The 19,603-nt window shown below is 40.4% G+C and overlaps 2 protein-coding genes across 2 annotated transcripts; both read right to left on the bottom strand.

The window, feature by feature from the left end:
• Positions 1-3,477: 3,477 nt before the first annotated feature.
• Positions 3,478-7,797, bottom strand: ssr4 (signal sequence receptor, delta). The gene is made up of 6 exons (XM_040152543.1): positions 7,586-7,797; positions 7,268-7,386; positions 7,103-7,177; positions 5,300-5,389; positions 5,115-5,180; positions 3,478-4,144 (listed from the first exon to the last, which is right to left on the bottom strand). Exons 1-6 carry the CDS (start codon positions 7,632-7,634, stop codon positions 4,040-4,042), a joined length of 504 nt encoding a protein of 167 aa, XP_040008477.1. The 5' UTR covers positions 7,635-7,797; the 3' UTR covers positions 3,478-4,039.
• Positions 7,798-9,644: 1,847 nt separating this feature from the next.
• On the bottom strand, positions 9,645-19,309 carry LOC120803729 (rho GTPase-activating protein 4-like). The gene is made up of 22 exons (XM_040152542.1): positions 19,289-19,309; positions 17,623-17,712; positions 17,230-17,401; positions 16,927-17,089; positions 16,649-16,711; positions 16,438-16,566; positions 16,212-16,340; positions 15,657-15,878; positions 15,462-15,563; positions 14,672-14,851; positions 14,397-14,481; positions 14,129-14,156; positions 13,881-13,980; positions 13,662-13,722; positions 13,233-13,310; positions 12,989-13,117; positions 12,779-12,884; positions 11,855-12,082; positions 11,708-11,763; positions 11,380-11,611; positions 11,239-11,284; positions 9,645-10,569 (listed from the first exon to the last, which is right to left on the bottom strand). Exons 2-22 carry the CDS (start codon positions 17,687-17,689, stop codon positions 10,405-10,407), a joined length of 2,541 nt encoding a protein of 846 aa, XP_040008476.1. The 5' UTR covers positions 17,690-17,712; positions 19,289-19,309; the 3' UTR covers positions 9,645-10,404.
• Positions 19,310-19,603: the final 294 nt, after the last annotated feature.

Here is a 19,603-nt window from a genome sequence, read left to right as displayed (position 1 = left end):
ACAGTGGGGCGGCACTTCCTGCCAGGCCTGAGGCTGCGATGGGGTATAAGGGAAATAAATGACCTAGCTGTGTGACTGTCATAAAGGCAGGAAAATAAGTGAACCTCCCTCTTGAAATCAATTTAGGGTCAGCCAAGGAGTACATCCAGTGGCTTTGAAGAATAATGGAGCCCCCCAAGCGTTGAACAAAGTCGGTATAAATCAGACCTGGAGCCAGGAGCTTTACTACACCGAGCAATGTGTCTGCATTGCTTAACTCAAGACCCCTCCACAGATCTGATGACTGCTGCTAGGCTGCTACTAAGCTCATTCCAAGACACCAGGAGGCATATCTGACCCTCACCAATTTACATAACCGAATCCAGAGTCTATGTTAGCAGAGAGCACTGGAGCATCGTACTTTATAATCAGAAGAAGCAAAAGAAAAGTGAGCAACAAGAAACACAAAATTCTTTTCTTTGATTTACTTTTCTCTCTTTCTCTCCTGTGTACTTGATGATTTCTTTGTACTTTACGTCTGTGTCAGATAAGACATTTTTCTCACATAAAAGGTATTTTCAGCCTCTGCCTTTATTTGCAACAAAAATATAAATGAACTGTTTTCAGGGTGATTTTTGCCAAAAATAGCTATCCTTATATTTTTATTGGTGATGATTCAACACAAAATCTTGCCTCATGCTTTAGAGAAGATAGAGTATTTACTGATTTAAAAGGGGTTATTTCCCAGAGAGCCAGAAGATCAAGGCTAGCTTTTATCGCTTTCACCCACCATGTTTTCATTACTTAAACCGGGGTTATGTTTACACCTCACCAAGACCCTGTAATTTATTTTTTTTTCTTCATGGTTAAAATAAGGCATGTGGACAGCGTCTGATAAAACCCATTTTATGGGCAATCATTCAACATGCGTTCAAAGGGTTAATGCGCAAAGAAACTGTTTGTTGTGATGTGTGTGCTCCGGTTTAACCGACAGTATTTCATGGCTCACGGACAGCCATGAGAAGTGCACAAAAATTAAAAAAAAAAAAAAAAAAGAAGCCATATAACAGTGGCTGACCTTTTAATGTGAAACATGGAGCGGATGTCTAATATGTTGGAGGAAATGACATTTACAAAAAAGAGGAGAAAGAAAAAAGGACATTTTCCCCATGTATGGCTGGTTTTTCACTTGCAACGGCATTGACAGGCACAACGGATTAGAGGATGCCCAAAGAGGACAGGAAGAGGGAGATAAGAGGGGGAAAAGTTTATAAACTCAAAACACAGTCAAACTGTTGTAGTTGAAGCAGCTATACATATAACATGCCTCGCTGTGCATACACATCCATGAAATAACCAGAACAATAACTGTTATTATAGAGTAAGGAAGGGGAAGCTAGCATGAAAAGATACTGTCTATTTTCTGACTATTGAGCTCGCCCACAGTTTGTTGACCTTGTTCTGCTTTACAAAATGTGTGAAGAATGAGTAGTAAAAACAGTGTTTATGGCAGAGACAGAAGGTGTGACTTCATGTGAGAATCATTTGTGCAACGCCAGTTTCCACATTGCTGAATCTCACTAAGCCCATCCATGTCTGCCTCTGGAGTTGGTGTTTTACACACCTCTGTCGAAGCAGCTTTTCTCTGGCTCACAGCACGCACACGCACATACCCAGAATCCCCTACAGTAGTTCCTGTTCCTCAGCAAAAAATGTTTGTCTTATGTAATAATAATAATAATAAGAAGCACATGTATGCAGTACCCATAAAAACAAAGTTAGAAGGTGCTTTGCATTGGTAAATCAAGATTAAAGCCTGTGTTGTGTAATTATATAAAAATAAATGTGATTCAGATTTGTTTGTTTGCATGACCTTGTAGGTTAGTAATAATAATTCACCAGTGAAAGATAAATTGTGACTTCCTCTGAGTTCATTCATTCTGCAACAACAACAATCTCAAAATATTTCGTTCTACATACACAATTATCTGCACTGACGTGTGGGTTAGAGTTAACTCAGTCGCAAAGAGAAGTTTTAGTCTTGTGTCACCATCCACTCAGTGGCCTTTGCTCATTCCACTTATATCCCTGCATCCAGCTGTCCTCCACTTGCCACAGCCTAATAGGTGACTCCATGAGGGAGTGTCTGGATTCACTCCAGCTCATGGGCTTTCTGAATGAACAACACTATGATGTGTTTATTATCTCCTTGCCAAAGGTGACAGAAGGCAAAAGAGCTAAGATGTCCCTTACACCACCAAAGGGTGTGTGTGTGTGTGTGTGTGTTTGTGCTGACAAAGCTGCAGAAAAGCAGACATATGAGAAACTTGTTGTGTCCTCTGTACACTGTGCAGTGTTTCTGTGAGTGGATCAAGTTACTCATATACAAAGTTTACATTATTCTCATGGGAGTCAATGAGAAGTTGCAGTTGTGCTGTAGATGAAAAAGCAGCACTCTATATGCTGTGCAGGGAAGACAAACACTGATTCAGTCCAGATACAGAAACAGGCATGCTAAGTTTAATTCTCTAACAAACTAGCTCACTTAGGCATGAGATTGCTCTAAGCACTTATAAATCTGACAAACTCGACTGAAGTGCATGTAAAACAGAACAATGGCTCAAAGTGCATTATGCAATGTGTTGCATTACATTAGCAACAGATTTTTCCTGAACTAGTAAAAATGAGGCAGTAGCTGGCCTCAGTCTGGCGCCAACAAACTTCAAAAGCAGCACAGAGCTGCCACGGTGTGTTCAACTGGTGGCACTGCACTACAGCGAGTCAGCAGGGTAACACAAGCAGCTCTCCTGTTTACTGCATTAACACCTGAAACATGTTAACTGCTGGTGTGTTTTGAGAGAAAACAGGACAGGAAATCAGCTGCTGTGTTCGAACCTCTGCTTGACTATCTGGGAATGCCAGAGGGCCATTCGTGCCTCTCCTCTGCCGGCAAAAATAGCTCTCATGTCCACCCAGAGTTCAGCAACAACCTCCACGCTGAACACGTTTAGAGCAACGAGTAATTTTTTGTGATTTTGTTAACTACCATAAATCCTATCAAACAAGTAAGACTTTTAAAAGGAAAACACAAATATTTCTCTCATGAATCAAATACATCACAGCAGTTGTATTTTTCCTTTAATAGATTTAAATCTTCTGTGGAAATTCTTAAAAACTGCTTATCAAATCAGAAAGTGCAGCTCTTAAGAATATCTGTATAACCACCTGTCATCCCTCTAGCAATTAGTCTGTGAAAGCTCAACCTTGTTGGAACTGGTTATCGTTTGATCTAGATGAGTTCAGGGAACTATTGAATCATTTAGACTTCACCAAATTACCACTGGCACCAGAAAATTAAAAAAAGAAAAAACCCTCATAGTTGACATCTGCTGTTATGGAGTAAGAGACCATGAATCCTCCAGTTCGTCTTGGAGAAAAAGGAATTTCTGAAAGCCGCAGCCTGTCACTGAGACTATTACATGAATCAACACATTACAATAGAAGAAAAACAAGCCATTTATTAATTTTACTGGAGAACACACAAACACTAGGCCTGTTCAGGCCAGCCCGTGCCGTCACATTATTGACATTTCATATGCAAAGAAGGCTTGACCTTTCTCTGTTGGTGTTCAGCACATCTGTACAAATCCCACTCTGGCCGATGTATCCAGACAGAAGGACAAAGGATAATCTGGTCTGGATGTATTGACATCTTTTAAGCACGACTGAATACAGTACACAAATCTATTTTTGTTTTCTTTATTTATGTGGTCCAGGTTTATTTGTCTGGTTTTACCAAAAAAATTACAAAATTCCATCCATACTGACAGGACAAACTCGTGACAAAATTCATCTGTAAAGTGATAAGACAGATGGCATACAGACACAGTCTGAATAAAAACAATACAAAGACTGCTACTCTTGCTCCTCATCCCATAGCAGATCAAGCGGCAAAATTCTGTTGGCTTGCCACAACACTGGATGATGGATTGTTAATCGAGCTCCACCAGAATTCAGTCTTTAACGATACAGTGGTTGAAAAAACTGACTGTGGATCTGTTTATGCCTGGATGGTGCTCTTGGCACTGAAGGCCATGTAATAGACCAGGATACCAATGAGGGCAGCCACCACCTCAGTAGACACCCATGGGCCGCTCCACGCACCCTGTAGTAAGAGGTTAGAAAAAAAAAAAAAAAAGATCAGTAAAGGTTTACTGATGAAGAAGATAAACAGATGACAACCAATGACACATTCCAGTTTCGCCGGGTTTGACTGAAAGCCACATGGGTGATTACTCAGATTTGGGCTCATGTCACAAAGTAAACAATGACTGATCAGTCATTTTTTAAGTATGATGTTATTCTTAAATCTCTTTTTTCTTTAATATGTAGCAACACAAAAGGATTTTCCCAAGATGTCAAGGAAGAGGCTTTCATAGATAAAAAGGAAAAAACAAAAAAACCATAGAACTGAATTTAAATTACAATTTTCTATTTAAGTGATTTTGTATGATTTAAAAATACAAACCAAGACCCTTGTGTCCCTAATCTACAACTGAATTATCGAGTGACTTTGTTAGCTCCATAAAAATGTTTTTTGTTTTGTTTTTTTTTCGTAAATTTATGTAGGGATTCCAGCTGTGAATCAGACACTTATCCCATTAACTCCTCATGGCTGCTGCTATAATGCCCTTGGTAACTCCAACTCCTGACGGGAAATACAAGACTCTTTAGCTGCTAAATGCCCCACTGTGTTCTCCAGCTAGTCGCTAAATTTGTCTCTCTGCTCTGTGTGGAAAGAGTGTACTGTGGTTTTTTGAGAGCTTTCTCGCTGATAACAGCTGCCTCCCGATGAGAGCCGTAAGACTGAAGCAAAACGGTAAAGTGTCAGGCTGGAAAATCCAAACAATGAGCAGGAAGATGCTATAAAGCTCTGTAAAGCTGAGGGCAACTGCAGTGTCAGGTGATAATTCGACACCTTTCACACACAGGTAGTAATGTGATTCATTGTTAATATAAAAATACTGATTAGAGGAGCTTTAATCCTAGAGTGTTTAGTCAGTTTTACAAGGCTAATGGCACCATTATTGTGACTGCATTCACATGTTCAACCTGATGGCCTATAAGAGTCTCACCCTGTGGTCAATGTTGACGGAGAAGAGAGGCTGAATGGCATTCACATCTTCATTGTTTCTCTGGGCCTGGAACAAAGTAAATGCACACATACAATTCAAATCAAAACAGCCTTTGCACAACAAGTGGAGCTGACTGCCAGTAAACCATGACCTTATCAACTATACATATACAGCTATACAATAACCTTGCGCAGGGCACTGTAGGACTCCTCATCGAAGAATTTGACCTGATATGTTCCAGAGCTGGCCTGTTTGTGAGGAAGACTCCAAGACACCTGAGGGAAGAAGTCACATGTTGTCAAATGGCTGAAAGTTTTTAGGGTAGTCTAAATTCAGAGCTTTCACTCCTCTCTGAAAGGCTGTGCTATGCATTTAGGGTCTGCTGAGGAATGGATTAAGGCCGGGGAAGCTTGAAATAAACAAGTTTGTACAAACTGTTGTCCGATCACATTGGAAGGCAAAAGTGTGTATAGCTGTGCCCCATGGCCACATTTGAAGTTGAGGAGAAAAGCCTGCTATTAGAGAGAGGGGTGGGATGTAATGAATTGTTAAAATAGGGCTAACGCTGCACACGGTTGGACACTCTCTCCTCAAATACATTCAGAGTTGCACTTGTTTTTACAGATAAAAAGTGACAGCAGTAGCTGTGTGAAGAATGAAAAAGAAAAAAAAAAAAAGAGCTTGAGAGAGAAGTTAAAAGCCTGCCTACTTTCAAACTTCCATACACCTGGCCAGTCACTATGTGTATTGGTAGGCTTGTCAGAATGTAAGTTCTGGAAAGTTAGAAAAATTGTGGGATGTAGCATAGGATAATAACATTTAATTGGACATAAAAAACAACAACACTAAATTAAGGCACAATAAAAAGGCAGACTGTAGCTTGTGAACATAAAAATGCCTGTCTGTACAAGTACTGTTTTGAGAAGAGGCTTAAAGATTGACACTTAAGTGGTGAGTTTGAGTTCCTCTAGAAAGGTGTTCTAAAGGAAGAAAAGGTTCTGTCACCTCTAGTTACTAACTTCAATCTAGGAACACCCAACAGACCCTTACCAGAAGACCTCAGCCTGTGATCTGGCTTGTTAGGGGAGCAAGACCCCGTTTACCCTTTATCGTAATTGCTAAGATTTTAGAAACAATTCTAAAATTAACGGGTAGCTAATGAGGAGAGGCCAAGGTAGGGGTTGATGCGATCGTATTTCCTCGAATTAGTTAAAATCCTTGCTGCCGCCTTTCGGACCAAGGGCAGATGGGAAAAGACAACTTTGGCTCAACCAAGAGTAAATGGAATTACAGTAGAGATAAAAGTGAGGATGGCTTTCTTCAGGTCAGCAGAAGATAAAAATGACTTCATTTTGGTTATATTTCTTATGTTGAGAAAGCAGGACTTTACAGTTCTCTTGACTTGGGCATGTAAGCTGAGGTTAGACTCAAACTGGCTTCTAGCAACGGGTTTAACATATACTGACAGACTGCCAAGGTTATTGCGGATTGCCTGGATAGAGTAAGGCAAGCCACATAAATCAATCTCAGAGTTGCTTTGATTCAACTCTAGGAAATCGTTGGACATCCAACATTTATCCTCAAAATTAGACCTGATGGGAAAAGGGAAACAAGATTCTTCATGAATCCTCAACGTCATATCTTTTAAAAGACTGAAAAGTATCAGAATCAGGACAGTCAGGTTCTGCAACAGCACTCCCCCCATGGGAATGCTTGCTTTAATTATTTATTATTTATTAATATTTATATTTTTTTTAAATCTCGTTTTATTTCCCAAGATGGTTACTGTATGTGAGGTAATGTTTTTGTTTGTGTTTAACTGTGAGCTCACCAAAACAAATTTCGATCACCGATGTTGAAAAGGTAATAAAGTGCTGAATCTCACTGAGGCAGTTTAGAAGGGCACTTTGCTGGTGTCGGCAGTAGTTATGGGTGCATGCAGCTGGATTTGAGCACATATGAACATGGCCATGAACATGCTACCATACCTGGTACTTGCCAACATCCTGGCCTCTGGTCACAGGGAACTGTCTTCCATTCACATCAGCATACAGAGTCACAGTCTGGAGAGGACAGAAATGATCCCCAGTGAGTCGATAACATCAATATATCATCATGGTGTCTCTTTTGAAGGGCTGGAGGTGGACAGTTACCTGTGCTCCGTTGGCACAGGCCAGGCTGAGTTCAACGATGAAGACAGACTCGGAGGAGATGACGGCGTCAGAGGTGGTGTAGGCCGATGGAGTGATCACTGGGTCTGTGCAGCTCTCTCCTGTCCCCACAGAAAGCAGAGCTGAGGTTAGCTAAAACCCTGGACACTTATACAACAAACCTTTGAACAAGACTTATTATTATCCCCCCCCTAACTTAGAGGACAAATGGAAGTGATCTGATGAGCTAGCCACTAGCTAAGGCTGGTTAGCATTACAAGCTTTATTAAGGTCTCTTCCACTGGTTCTCCGCTGACGTACCCGAGCAGGCGACCACCAGCAGAGCGAGGAAGGCGGCTATCCGGATCATCGTGGTGTCTGAGAGGCTGTCTGAGAGGTTTCGTCGTCGCTGCTGAGCTCCAGCTGCTGGACTGCACCGCTCCTTCCACACCGACCGAAGAGAAGAAGTACAGCTCAGCTCACCGGTAACACTCCACTGCGGCTGCGCTGGAATGACGTGGATTGTTGCGCCGCGAAGCGTTCTGGGAAAATACTCAGTCGACACGTCATCAGCATCAAAACAAAAAATAAGCTTTAGACTGCGGCGGAAAAAGTTTGTAGATGTTTTACTTCAGGAAAAGAAGCAAAACCACAGTGTAAAAATAGTCTGTTACAAGTAAAAGTCTTGCAAATTTGGCAAAATTCTACTCGAGTAAAAGTGAATTACCAGCTAAATGAGGGCCTGCTCAAAGTATTAAAAGTAGAAGTACTTATGTACAGACAAGTTACTATCTTTTAAAACAAAATCTAAAATATTATTTTTTCAGGACTTCAGGAGAACCCCTTTCAGTTTTGTTGTGGGACAAGTTAAAACTTAATCATTCATAATAATACATGATGACTTCCTGTAAATCCCAGCACAACTCCAACCTGAGCAGGTCTATCAGGCAAACTGAGAACAGCTTTGTGGGTATATACACTCAGTTGTCAGCCTGACTTGCTGTAGTGTCGGCCTTTAGATTTATTAAAATATTCCTTTACATCTTACATAAATAGCCTAATATATTTTGCCTGAAATATTTAAAAATGGCATAGATGTTAATGCTATGTGCCGTGCGCTACACTGTTTTTTATCCAAGTGTATTTTATTCAAGTAATGCATTGCCTAACTTACTTACTTTAACTCCATTTTACTTTGTATTTCCACTCCACTACATTTTAAAGGAAAATGTTGTATTTTAAATCTATCTGACCATCAGCCATTCAAGTTACTTTACAGACTAAAATTTTTTTATTCAAAACATCTCAATGTATGGTGCATTGTTGCAGATTAAACTGCCTAATATCATAAGAGTTAAAATTAGCCTAGTCTTAGTCAGCCAACACATTAAAATACTTCTTACACACTTAACAGTTTAACAACACATCTGTAATAACAGTGACAGGGGCCATTGTGCCCCTGTCACTGGACTTTAGGACACTGGAGTCTGGAACTTTAACTCTGATACTTAATGAACACTTATTTTAGTAAGATTTTGAATGCAGGACTTTTACTGTATTCAAGTATTTTTACATTGCTACTTTTACTGAAGTAAAGGACCTGAATACTTTTGCTTACACTGTATTAATCACATCTTTATATTTTAAAGTTGTATTGTTTCTTTTTTCTAATAATTTTAATCTTGGCACTATAAGATACAATAATGATAATACAGGTAAATCCCAGATGCAATAAGATAAACTTGTGGGTTCATTTAATTTTTTTTTTTTTGGTCACAACTATTTTTATTACATCAAGGTAATTTATCTACAGTATCATAAATGTTCGAACAATTTTTTTTTTTTTTTAATTTTCTAGAAGGTTTTTCTGTATCTAAATGTGTAGTTACTGGCTGAGAGTCTCTTTCTCTGTTCAAAACAGAAAATATGTTCTTAAGAAAAGAGTAAGCTGCCAAAATTACTAGCCAAGTCAATAGCACTATTTCACAGAAGACATTTTGACATGTGATAGCAATAAAAGCACAGGTGCAACTAATAACGATAATAACAAATATAGGCTGCGTTCCATTTTGGGGCTCCACGTCCAAGCAAGGTCCTGGTATTGTGTATGTCTCATTGTGAAGTGTTGCAGATACATTTAAATGGAACAGGGCTGTCATTAATCCCTTCTATTGAAGTCAAAATGGCTATTATGAAAAAAGTCTATTGCCAAAGTTTCTTGACCTTAATTTTTTTCTTCCACGGTCCTGTTTGTTTTTTTTTTTCATTGTTGTCTGTGAGATTAGATCAGTGGTTGGCCTCATGTTATATTTCTGTTACCACAGTAAAACTATTTCTAAAATGCCTTTGGTTTATTTCACTTTTTATATAAACTGAAATCTTATCCAAAAATAATCAAAATACTAAATTATTCTATCATATATTTTAAACCTCATAATAACCAACTTTTAAAGTAATAGAAATGTAAGTTACATGTCCCACATTTTCCAGTCCTTATATTGAGGGAAAGCAGAGAGAACAGACAAAATATTTATTTGGCATGCAGGCCAGATATATAGACAAGTCATATGTTTGTCGACAAATCCTTAAAATAATTAATTAATTTCTTACAGCTTCAGTATTCACAGTTGTCTTATCAACTTTGTGACTCTTCTCATTTTGGTAAATGGACATTTGATGAAGAATGTATGTGTGGTTGGATGTAGATATGCATGTACTGACAATTTAAAAAAAAAAAAAAATCACGGAGAAAATTTGGCTTAAACTGGAAACAGTCGAATATCAACCCTTACCACAGCTTTAGATATAAAGTCATAGGTTTCTTAATTGCATTCAACTGTACATTAACTTGCACATTTTCGAGTAATCCACCAGTTTCCACATTGTACTGTAGATCTGCAGTCACAACAGGGATCTGCTGCACAAAACATGAATGAAAGGGCTTCTGAGTAGGGAGCCACCCTGTGAAATGAAGCCTAGACCAATCACAGGGACCTCAAAGACGTGACTATGGGTTAGTGATCTCAGTTTTCTAGAAACTGATGGGCTGAAAGGTACTGTCAGAGGACATCACCCTACAGCTCAGTTTTGATTTGTATCATCTCTCCCTCTTTTCATGTCATCTACTGATGCCAGTCCTCTCAGTCCAGTGGATCTACTGTTTTGAAGAGTCCCGCTCCTCTCCCTCTACGTCCATCCCGCCTCCCTTTCCTTTGGGGAGCTTGGACAGAGGGAGAGGAGGGATCCTGCAGTGCTTGCCGTGAGAGGAGCTCCTTGAAGACCGAGTCCATCTGGCGACAGACCTCCTGTGAGATGAAATAAACATGGTGATGAGCGAGAGGAAAAAGACAAAACTGTCCTTGTTTTCTGAATTCCCCTCTGCTTGGGTGCTTCTAATTTATGTTTGTAATAAAACCCACAATGTACTATTGTCATTTAATCATTAGTTTTTGGCACTGCTCTCTAAAAGGGCATTCTTTATAAAAATGTTTGTAAGTTTTAACTATTTGGTATGAATCTTAAATCATTTCCTAATGCTCTATAGATTAGTTAATAAGCTGTTGACTAATTTCGGTTGCCATGTTGTGAAAAATCTCTTGGCTGGTGTTATCCTCCTCCAATACAAAATAATCTTTGTCTTTTTAGCTCTTTAGTTCACTAGGAAGACATGTCCAAAGGACAGATAGGCCACGTAACCTCTGGAAAAGTGCTGCAGAACATCTGGACCAAAATCTTTTTATTAGCAACTTGTTACAGCACAGCATTTACAACAGCAGACTGTTGTAAAAACCCTTCATTAATGACTTTTTGACATTTATAGTTGCAGATGACTTACTAGAAAAAGATAAATCTATGATCTTTTATCAGTCAGTCATTTACCACTCCTTCATATTATAATAAAAAGGTGCCTTTTGCCATGGTAGAAACAACTTAAAACTAAATGAGGAAGAAACAAAATCAAACAAAAAACAGACCTTGTCTACTTGAACAATATCCTCCGTAGATGACTGTTCCTGGAATCTGTATGCAGAAACAGACATCAGAAAACATAATATTCATTTCTCACACAAATACAACAAGTCAGCTGTGACGCTGCAACATGTTGTGATACTCACTCTCTACGCACAAACCCAGGAGAGGGGACCGGCCGTTGCTTGCACTGTGGCCCGACGGGAATCTGAGGCATCAACTTTCCACCTGAGGCGATGCCGCCCCCTGCTGGCCCACCTGTTAACCTATTTTGGTCAACGGAGCCGCTGCTGTTGGCTCGGGGACGCTCTGCTCTTTTCTGTGGCGGTGCCGCAGACGAGCTGGTGCTGTTGGCGGCCGAGGAGCCTGTTTCCAACTCTGTGGCACATCACATTGATGCATTCTTTCATTCTATCCAATGATACCATCGGAGCCTTAGCGAAATGATCAACCAAGTCCAGCACATAAACTTACCATCTTTGCCATGAGCGTACTCTCCGTCCACATCTCCTTCTTCATTGAGAGGCTCACTGTGAAGAAGACACCTTCAGATAACCATTCAACCTTACAGTGTATCCTTGTTGCGTGTATGCGTTGGGTATGCAGATCTTTTTTTCTCACCAGTCATCCTGTTCCAGTGTCATGCATTTCTCATACACGGGTCCTTGTACTTCACTCTGGCTGGGGAAGATGCTTTCATGCTGGAGGATGATGCTCTTCACCAGGGCGTTGATCTGAGGTTGCAGGGTGACAGCATCTTCAACTTGAGCCCCTCTGACGAGGCTGGGACCGAAACACACAGCCAGGTTGTAAGGCTGCATCATGTTCTCGTCACTGTACTGCGAGACACTGCAGGACGGGAGCAGAGAAACGCAAAATTATACAAATAAGGAGCAAGAGGGCCTTCTTACAGAGAGACAGACATGTTCACAAAAATAAACGTCAAAATTGTACCTCCACCTATCTCCTACGTGGACTATTTCCTTTCAAGTGTTCTGGTATTTAAACTATGCTCCATTGTTTTGCATGTATTTTTTCCTTTAAGTTGATTTGTTTCCTTTATGTTTCTATGTACACACAGTGTTCTGTGTGTGAACCTTTTTTTCCCTTAGTCTATTTTGGTGTGATTGATCTCTATCTCTGCCAAGTCACCATTCATAGTGCTGTCATTTTGCACTGACAAAATTACACTTTAGTGCTACTGTTATACATTGCTATATACATTTCATGAAAAAAAAAAAAAAATCTAAATTAAAAAAAAAAAAAAATCCAATTTCGCCCAATTGTTTGTGAAAAAATATCACATCAAGCCAACTTCCTGAAGCTGTCTTATCAGCTGCTCCCGCTGGAAATGAGCTGGTGTGTACATTTGGTTTTAATAAATATATAATGTGAAACAAAAATCCCTGGTCCATCATACTTCTGTCAGATCTATTAAGTCATCAGCTAAATTTGTCGGTTTCCTGTGAATTATTGTTTGATGCTATTTTCTTTTGCATATCCAAGTGCCGAACAGTAACGAGTGCAAAGCGTTACAATACTTACTGATGAAGGAATGCAAAGAGGTATCTCATGACAATGATGACAGGCTCCGGATAGGAAGAGATGATCGCTTTGAGCTGAGCTGCTCTCTCTGTCTTGTCCTTTATTTCTAAGAAAAGGTGACAAAAGAAAGATAAGCTGCTGCTGTGTGCCTTTAGCCAGACTTAACTGACATTTCAACACACACACACACACACACACACACACACTCACGAGACTGCTCCAGGAGTTGGTTGGTGCTTTCGATGGGGAAGAGGGGATTCTCCAAGCCTCTGAAGTAGAGCTTCAACACTCCAGCCACAGAGTCCAGGTCATATCTCTGCTCAGCCAGGGGGTCCTCTCCTGCAGGGGAAGCCCACAGCACACTGCCCCACATTATTAATGCTCCATAATGAGGGGAGCTACTCTATAAGATTGGGTCAAGCCAACGCACTCTTACAAAAACACACAGGCCTACCTCGCTCAAATGCATCCCTCAGGTTGTTGACCTCCATCTGAGACCCCGGCACCCTAAATATCCCCTCATGGTGGAGACCTGGTGGACAGACAGATTATAATAATCTCTCAATTCTATAATGTAGTTGAGAATTTTCTACATCCAATCCAAAAATATATTTAAAAACATTATGTGTAGAACATTTTTTCCATTAAAATTATACTTATGATATGAGCTTTTGTTTGCAGGTAAATGGGACATTGCTGTATGCCACAGTGGCTTTAATATGAACGCTGGGGGGCTCTAAAGGCAGGGAAATTTTGAATTCCATGCAGTTGCTTTAAGTCTTACTGTGCGTTTTTAACCTAAAACTATGTTTATGATATTAATTGGAATCATCAGAGCTACAAATGCGTATCTGCTGGTTCGCTGTTCTTCTTAAATACTCACCATTGAGGTTGATAAAGCGAATGCAGCTTTCCACAACAATTGGAATCTGTTGCCCTGATGCCTGAATTAAACAAATTTAGTAATGAATTTCACAGGCAGCAAGTCTGTTATATTGCTGCTAGCTGATGTACTTGAAGAAAAAAAATGAACTGAATACTTCAATAGTCAGAAATACTTGAAGAGGAAATGGTCAGATGGTGTAATAAAGATAGTAGCTACCTGTATGAAAGATAGCATGTCCCCAGTGAAAAGTTTGCTGTTGTGCATCAAATTGACACTTGAGTGATTCTTCCTGACACGCATAGACTTTCCATTGTGTCTGCAAAGCACGATACCATATTGTGAAGACAGTGTTGTGACAGATTTTGTCACAACTGTGTAATATCTACAGTTTCTGCATGATATGGGTTTCACAAATAAAGAACATACTGACTCTATACAAAGCCTTAAAACATTTATGTCCCTACCTACGTTGATGTACATTTGATGCTTCAGCTAGGAAGAAAAAAGAAAGGATTAGAACTATCTAAACCAGGAACCAGCCAATAACACGAAATGAGAAATTCATTAGATTACATTAAAATGGAACACTTTGCTTGCTGGTTAAAAAAAAAAAAAAAGGGAACAACAATAGTTTTGGACAATAATGCCACACAATGCACCAACTGCTCTCAAGTGACATTTTTAGTCAGCAGTTTGCCTTGTGGAATTAGGTGAAAAATGCAGAAGTGATACCTTTTTCAACAGCCACTTTAAGCAGGTCATGTTTGGCTTGCAGTTTAGATACCAGCGAACTGCCAACAAGGTACTCTTTTACTCTCTGCAAAACAAATCACATGTGATCTAAAATCAATATCATGCTGTCACCACCACTGACTGCATTTCTTGTCATCAACCGAAACCCAACAGTCAAACCAAAAAACCAAGTCTACATCTGCACTAACTGTATATCATCATTACCAAGCTACACAGTGTACTATTTTGGTATACTACTTTAAAAATAGACTCACAGTGAAGTAGACGTTTTCTATTTCCTGCAGGTTGGCCCTGCGCCTGGCCACACTGGGCTTGACCGTCAGGTTTTCAGTGCTGCCGTCCTGAGACGAACCGCTGCCGCTGCTGGGCTCCAGATCATCATCACTGATACTCTCCAGCAGGGAAGACTGGGCTGCTGACATGTTCTTACTGGCCTGTATGAAAGTGGCACAGATAATAACTTAATATTATGCTTCCTGCACTTAATTATGGTCACGCCAGTGACTATATGGTGTGTAAAATATCAGAGTCTGAGGCTAACTAACATTTGTAAATAATTGCAATTTTGTTGCTTTCAATTGCCTGTCAAAAAAGCCAGAATTACAATTTTAACATATGTAAATAGTACAAACAAGGGGGATGACTAACTGTTGACTTGAACTTGAGGTTTAGTGCCTCAGATTTGAAATGTGGTAATAAAGTCTTTTTAAATTTGGCACGTTGCTGCATTTACTGACCTGAAAACACACTGGCCTAATTTTGATTAATTTAAAAATAATTTTTTTAAAAAGACAACACACAAATTAAGTTGGATACTTTTTGTTGTTTTTTCCGCACATATTTACAAATTTGCCTTCACGTCTTTACTTACACTCAGGACACTTTCCACCTACTTGAATAAAACACAGTTAAGAAAACAAGAAAATAATTGCATTACAGCTTTGGACTCATATGTGGTGACTCTGAATACAACACTGGCGAATACAGTAGTCTCACAAAAAAGACGATAATATAAGTTGTAGGGGTTGGTGTGAATTACTCTACCTCCTCTGTTTCCTGGGTGACTGCTTTCAGTCTGGTCTGTATCTGTCTGAATCTGGTCTCCAGCTCGCATCTCATCTCACACTCTGCACTGACTTCAGAAACCTGCGAGACACAAGAGAGCCTAGAGATGATGCCAAACAGCTTAACAATCCACTGAAAAAGCATACTTGTCGATGATTCCCACAAAACACACACCTGGTCCCCGTCATGGGGCTGATAGGCGAACCGAAGGGGCATAGAGAAGGTGTTGTAATGGTCCTGCAGGAGGGTGTCTCTGTCCTGGCTCTGGTCCAGTCCGGACACAGCCCCTTGAAGCTGCTGCAGCCCCGTGCTCAGGTTCTGCTGAATCTGCGACCGTCTGGACAGGTAGGCCTGCATCACCCGGCCCAAAGAGAGGTGGTAGCCTACATCTGCACACTGACGGAGACCAGACATTTCGGACAATATCACCTTCTTCATTTTGGTGCTTTCAGATCATGATTTCTTCTTTAAACATGATATTTTAGGGGGATATCTATGGCACTACATCTCTAATACCACACTATGTTACAGTGTTTTAAAAGTTCTTTGATTGTCCCAAAAGGGGCACTGTTGTGAAGGCCAGAACTTTAAAATTCAAAAAGGCAAAAACTGATGGTGTGTCTCTAAAAAAGGACCCCAGAACATTGAGTATTATACAGTGTTTGTTCGAGTTTTTTGTACGTTAGGAAAAGACAGCAGTCAACCCAGTGCATGAACTGATGCACTCACGTTGATGAGAGTAGAGATGTCTTGGAGGTAGTACTTATTCATTGAGGCATTGGCTGCACCCAGGTTTATGAGGTAGTCATTTCGGCCCTTGCTGCACTTCAGGTATATCTCTTGAACCTTATTTTGTCTCTGTAGCACAAACATTTATAAGCAAGAAATTAAAGAGTCACATGATCTACATACATGCATACAAAACCACATAAAGTGTATATATATATATATTTACTTTTTCTATCAACCTCTCCAGTTTCTTAGAGGCACTCTGCTTCTGCTTTTCCTCCTGTTTCTCTGCCTCCTTCAGCTTCCCTTCTGCACACACATAGTCTGAGTGGTACTGGTAGTATGTCCGCCATGCCTGCACACAGACAAATAGTGCAGTACTTTCTTTGTTTGTTTAGGAAACGGAAATTGTTTTGGGTGGTTGGTTTCTCACTTACGGTCTGTAGCTCTGTGGTAACCTTGAGTAGTCCGTCTTGTAACTGAGAACAGATGTCTTTACTCTGGAAATATGGTGCAGACACAAAATACCACAAAGTAAGGTGGTGAAACACAGTGATCCCAAAATATTTTCAGTGTCTAGAGGTCACAGGATGAAATTCAAAAAAGGAAAGTGGTAGTATTTCAAGCACCAAGTCAGTTACATTGTACACGTACAGACTTGTCCTTTTTATAGGCTTCATGTTTGCAGCTGGTGGGTCAGTGCTTGTATCAGTACCTTCTTGGCAAGGCGTTGAGTGAACTCTAGACAGTGTGTGAGGGGCTGGATGAGGATATTGCTGCAGCTCTCGCTCAGTCCATTATGGTCCTTACTTTCCTGGCGGGTCTGAGACAGCAGAGCCAGCCAGACTTGTGCCACTGAGTGACTGCTGAGCTCCTTCCTGAGAAGAAAAAGGAAGACACAGGGACAAATAATTTGAGGAATGGATAATATGAGGAATGCTACACAACAGTTTCCTCAAATGAACTGCTAGTTAATGTAGTAGATTATGTGCATTGTCAAGAGCAGGATTGCTTTTACCTCTTAATTCTGGAGGTGAACCTTTCAGTGAGTTTTTCAAGGGAGCGGGCATAGTCGCTTTCAATCTCACCCCGTCGCCGCAGGTAGTCTGTCAGGTCCTGCAGCAGCTGGCTTTTCTGCTCAAGTTGCAAGTCCAACACCTTCAGTTGGTCTGCAAGCTGGCAACGCACCTCTGATAGATGAAGAAAGAAGGGGAGAAAGAACAACAGACAAGGGAAAGAGAAAGAAACACGAAAGAATATGACTCATTCGGAAAGTCTCGGTGCAGGTGAGAAGTTGATTTTAAAAAGCTGTTTTTCCTACAAAAAGAGCACATGTTGATCACAATCAACATGGGGTGTGATAAAGAGGGGGAGGTTGTTATAGGGGCACATATAAAATTAATTCTTTCACCTTTGATTTGTGTGTCGTACTCCACCATACTGACCCTCTCCCTCCGGAGTTTCACATGGGAAGTCATTGTTGCTCCAACTGGGTGGAATTCTGTACAAAGGAAGTGAATATTTTATTAGCACTATCTAATATAAAATAGCAGCTGCTCCATTCCTTTTACATCTGTTGTAAAAATCATTATGCTTTTTATGTGCATGCAAGCTATTCTGTTCTTAGCTGGACAAAGTCAGGAAACAAAATCAAGGCCTATGATCCATTGCTTCCCCCTAGCATGCGTCTCTTCAAACTGTCACATTCTCAGTGCTGAAACACCCCCCACCCCCAACCCACGGACCATGTCAACTTCCTCCTGCCACAGAAAGAGTGAAAAGAACACATTCGTCTTACTATAACACATCTCTTCAAACTGGTCACCCTCTGCTGAATGGCAGACAACTAGAAAACCAGCTGACATGTGCTGCCTGCTGCACCGGTCACGCTGCAGAAATGCATGAGGTGCAAAAATAGCTCCAGCAATATCTCAGCTGCCCTGAAAATAGGATGAACCACAAGGCATACAAATCTGTGGGGATTTTTTTTTTTTTTTTTTTTTTGAGCTGGAAACTACAGGTGGTTTTACCATGGATACTCACTCAAAACGTATTCTGTATTTTCAAAAATAAAGCAGCAATACCAGATGCTTTTTACCTAGTACTCCTACAGCAGATATCCCACTACCTGAATGACTGTGAATCTTCATAAACAAAGTATATTCCAATTTAGGCTATTTTTTGGTTTCAGTTTCCAGTCCATTTTTATCATGCTGTGTGACAGAGACTAATACCCCAATATAATATCTCGGCCTTTTCTCAGCAGAATATAGAAGAAATGGTGCAGAAAAGAGTATGACTTGACACATATGATCATTTCACAGGTCTTCGATGAATTGAGAATCAACCACTAAGTCACCAATGTCCACAAGATATCATTTATTCAGACATTAGTGCACATGAGAAAGGGGAAGAGTAGGGTGTTCTCTTGCCGGATCAAAACCGTCTGTACACAACTATCACAAACATTCTCTCTCTCCCTGTCTCGACTTCTCCTTTTTCTCAAAAGCCAAACATTGCTAATCAGCTTTCGGTTAGTTGAAATGTACACTCTTTCTTGATCAACTGAGAGATTTATCAACTGACCCGCTAAAATGATTCTGCTACATCACAGAAAAGCCAAAACTCTCTGTAGAAAGGAAAGTGTCTGATTTTTCCAGCGTATGTCACCCTTTTCCATGAGCCCTGCCATTCTTTCTCTATGTGATCAGCAGTGAATCAGCCACCTCCTGTCGTCACAATCTGCTGCAATATTTTAATAAAGCTAGTCTTAACCTTTCTCTAAGCGGTTTTCAGTGGCTGTTATAGCAATGTTGTATATTTCACTTTGGGTCTCCACAAGTACCAACACATAGATGCTGCCTGAACTACGAAACGTTAATGGCCTGAGGGCTGTGTCTGTAGCCAATAATAACATAACTGAAATAATCAAGCAGAACAATCCTTCATAACATCACGCACTTTGCAGTACAAGAACACGTTAATTAGACCTAATGGGCAAAATGTCTTGTGCTGGAGGCACAAGTCAGTAAATGAAAATCAATAAAAGTTTAATACATCCAGAAACAGTGTCCTACCTGATGAGGAGCTGTCTTGACTAGTCTCTTCTCCAGACTGAGGCAACTAAATAATGCCAGTTAATAGCAGAGTAAGCTCTCAACTGTTTCACCTCCCCCTCACATTGGACACAGATGGATGTGGGTGGAGTGCAACTCATCTCTCTGACTCTCGCTCTCTCGCTCTCTCACACACACACACACACACACACACTGCTTTACTGCTCTCTCTTTCTCACCCCTCATCTCACTCACACATTCAGTTTGAGGCATCGGTGTGTGATTGTGCAAGCGTGACAAGTGAAAACCTCTTTGAGTCAAGTCTTTCCTTTCTCT

This window comes from Xiphias gladius, chromosome 18, assembly GCF_016859285.1.
Source record: "Xiphias gladius isolate SHS-SW01 ecotype Sanya breed wild chromosome 18, ASM1685928v1, whole genome shotgun sequence".
Lineage (NCBI taxonomy): Eukaryota > Metazoa > Chordata > Actinopteri > Istiophoriformes > Xiphiidae > Xiphias > Xiphias gladius.
The sequence above is the reverse complement of the archived record's forward strand: the minus strand, read 5'-3'. Positions and strand labels throughout refer to the sequence as shown.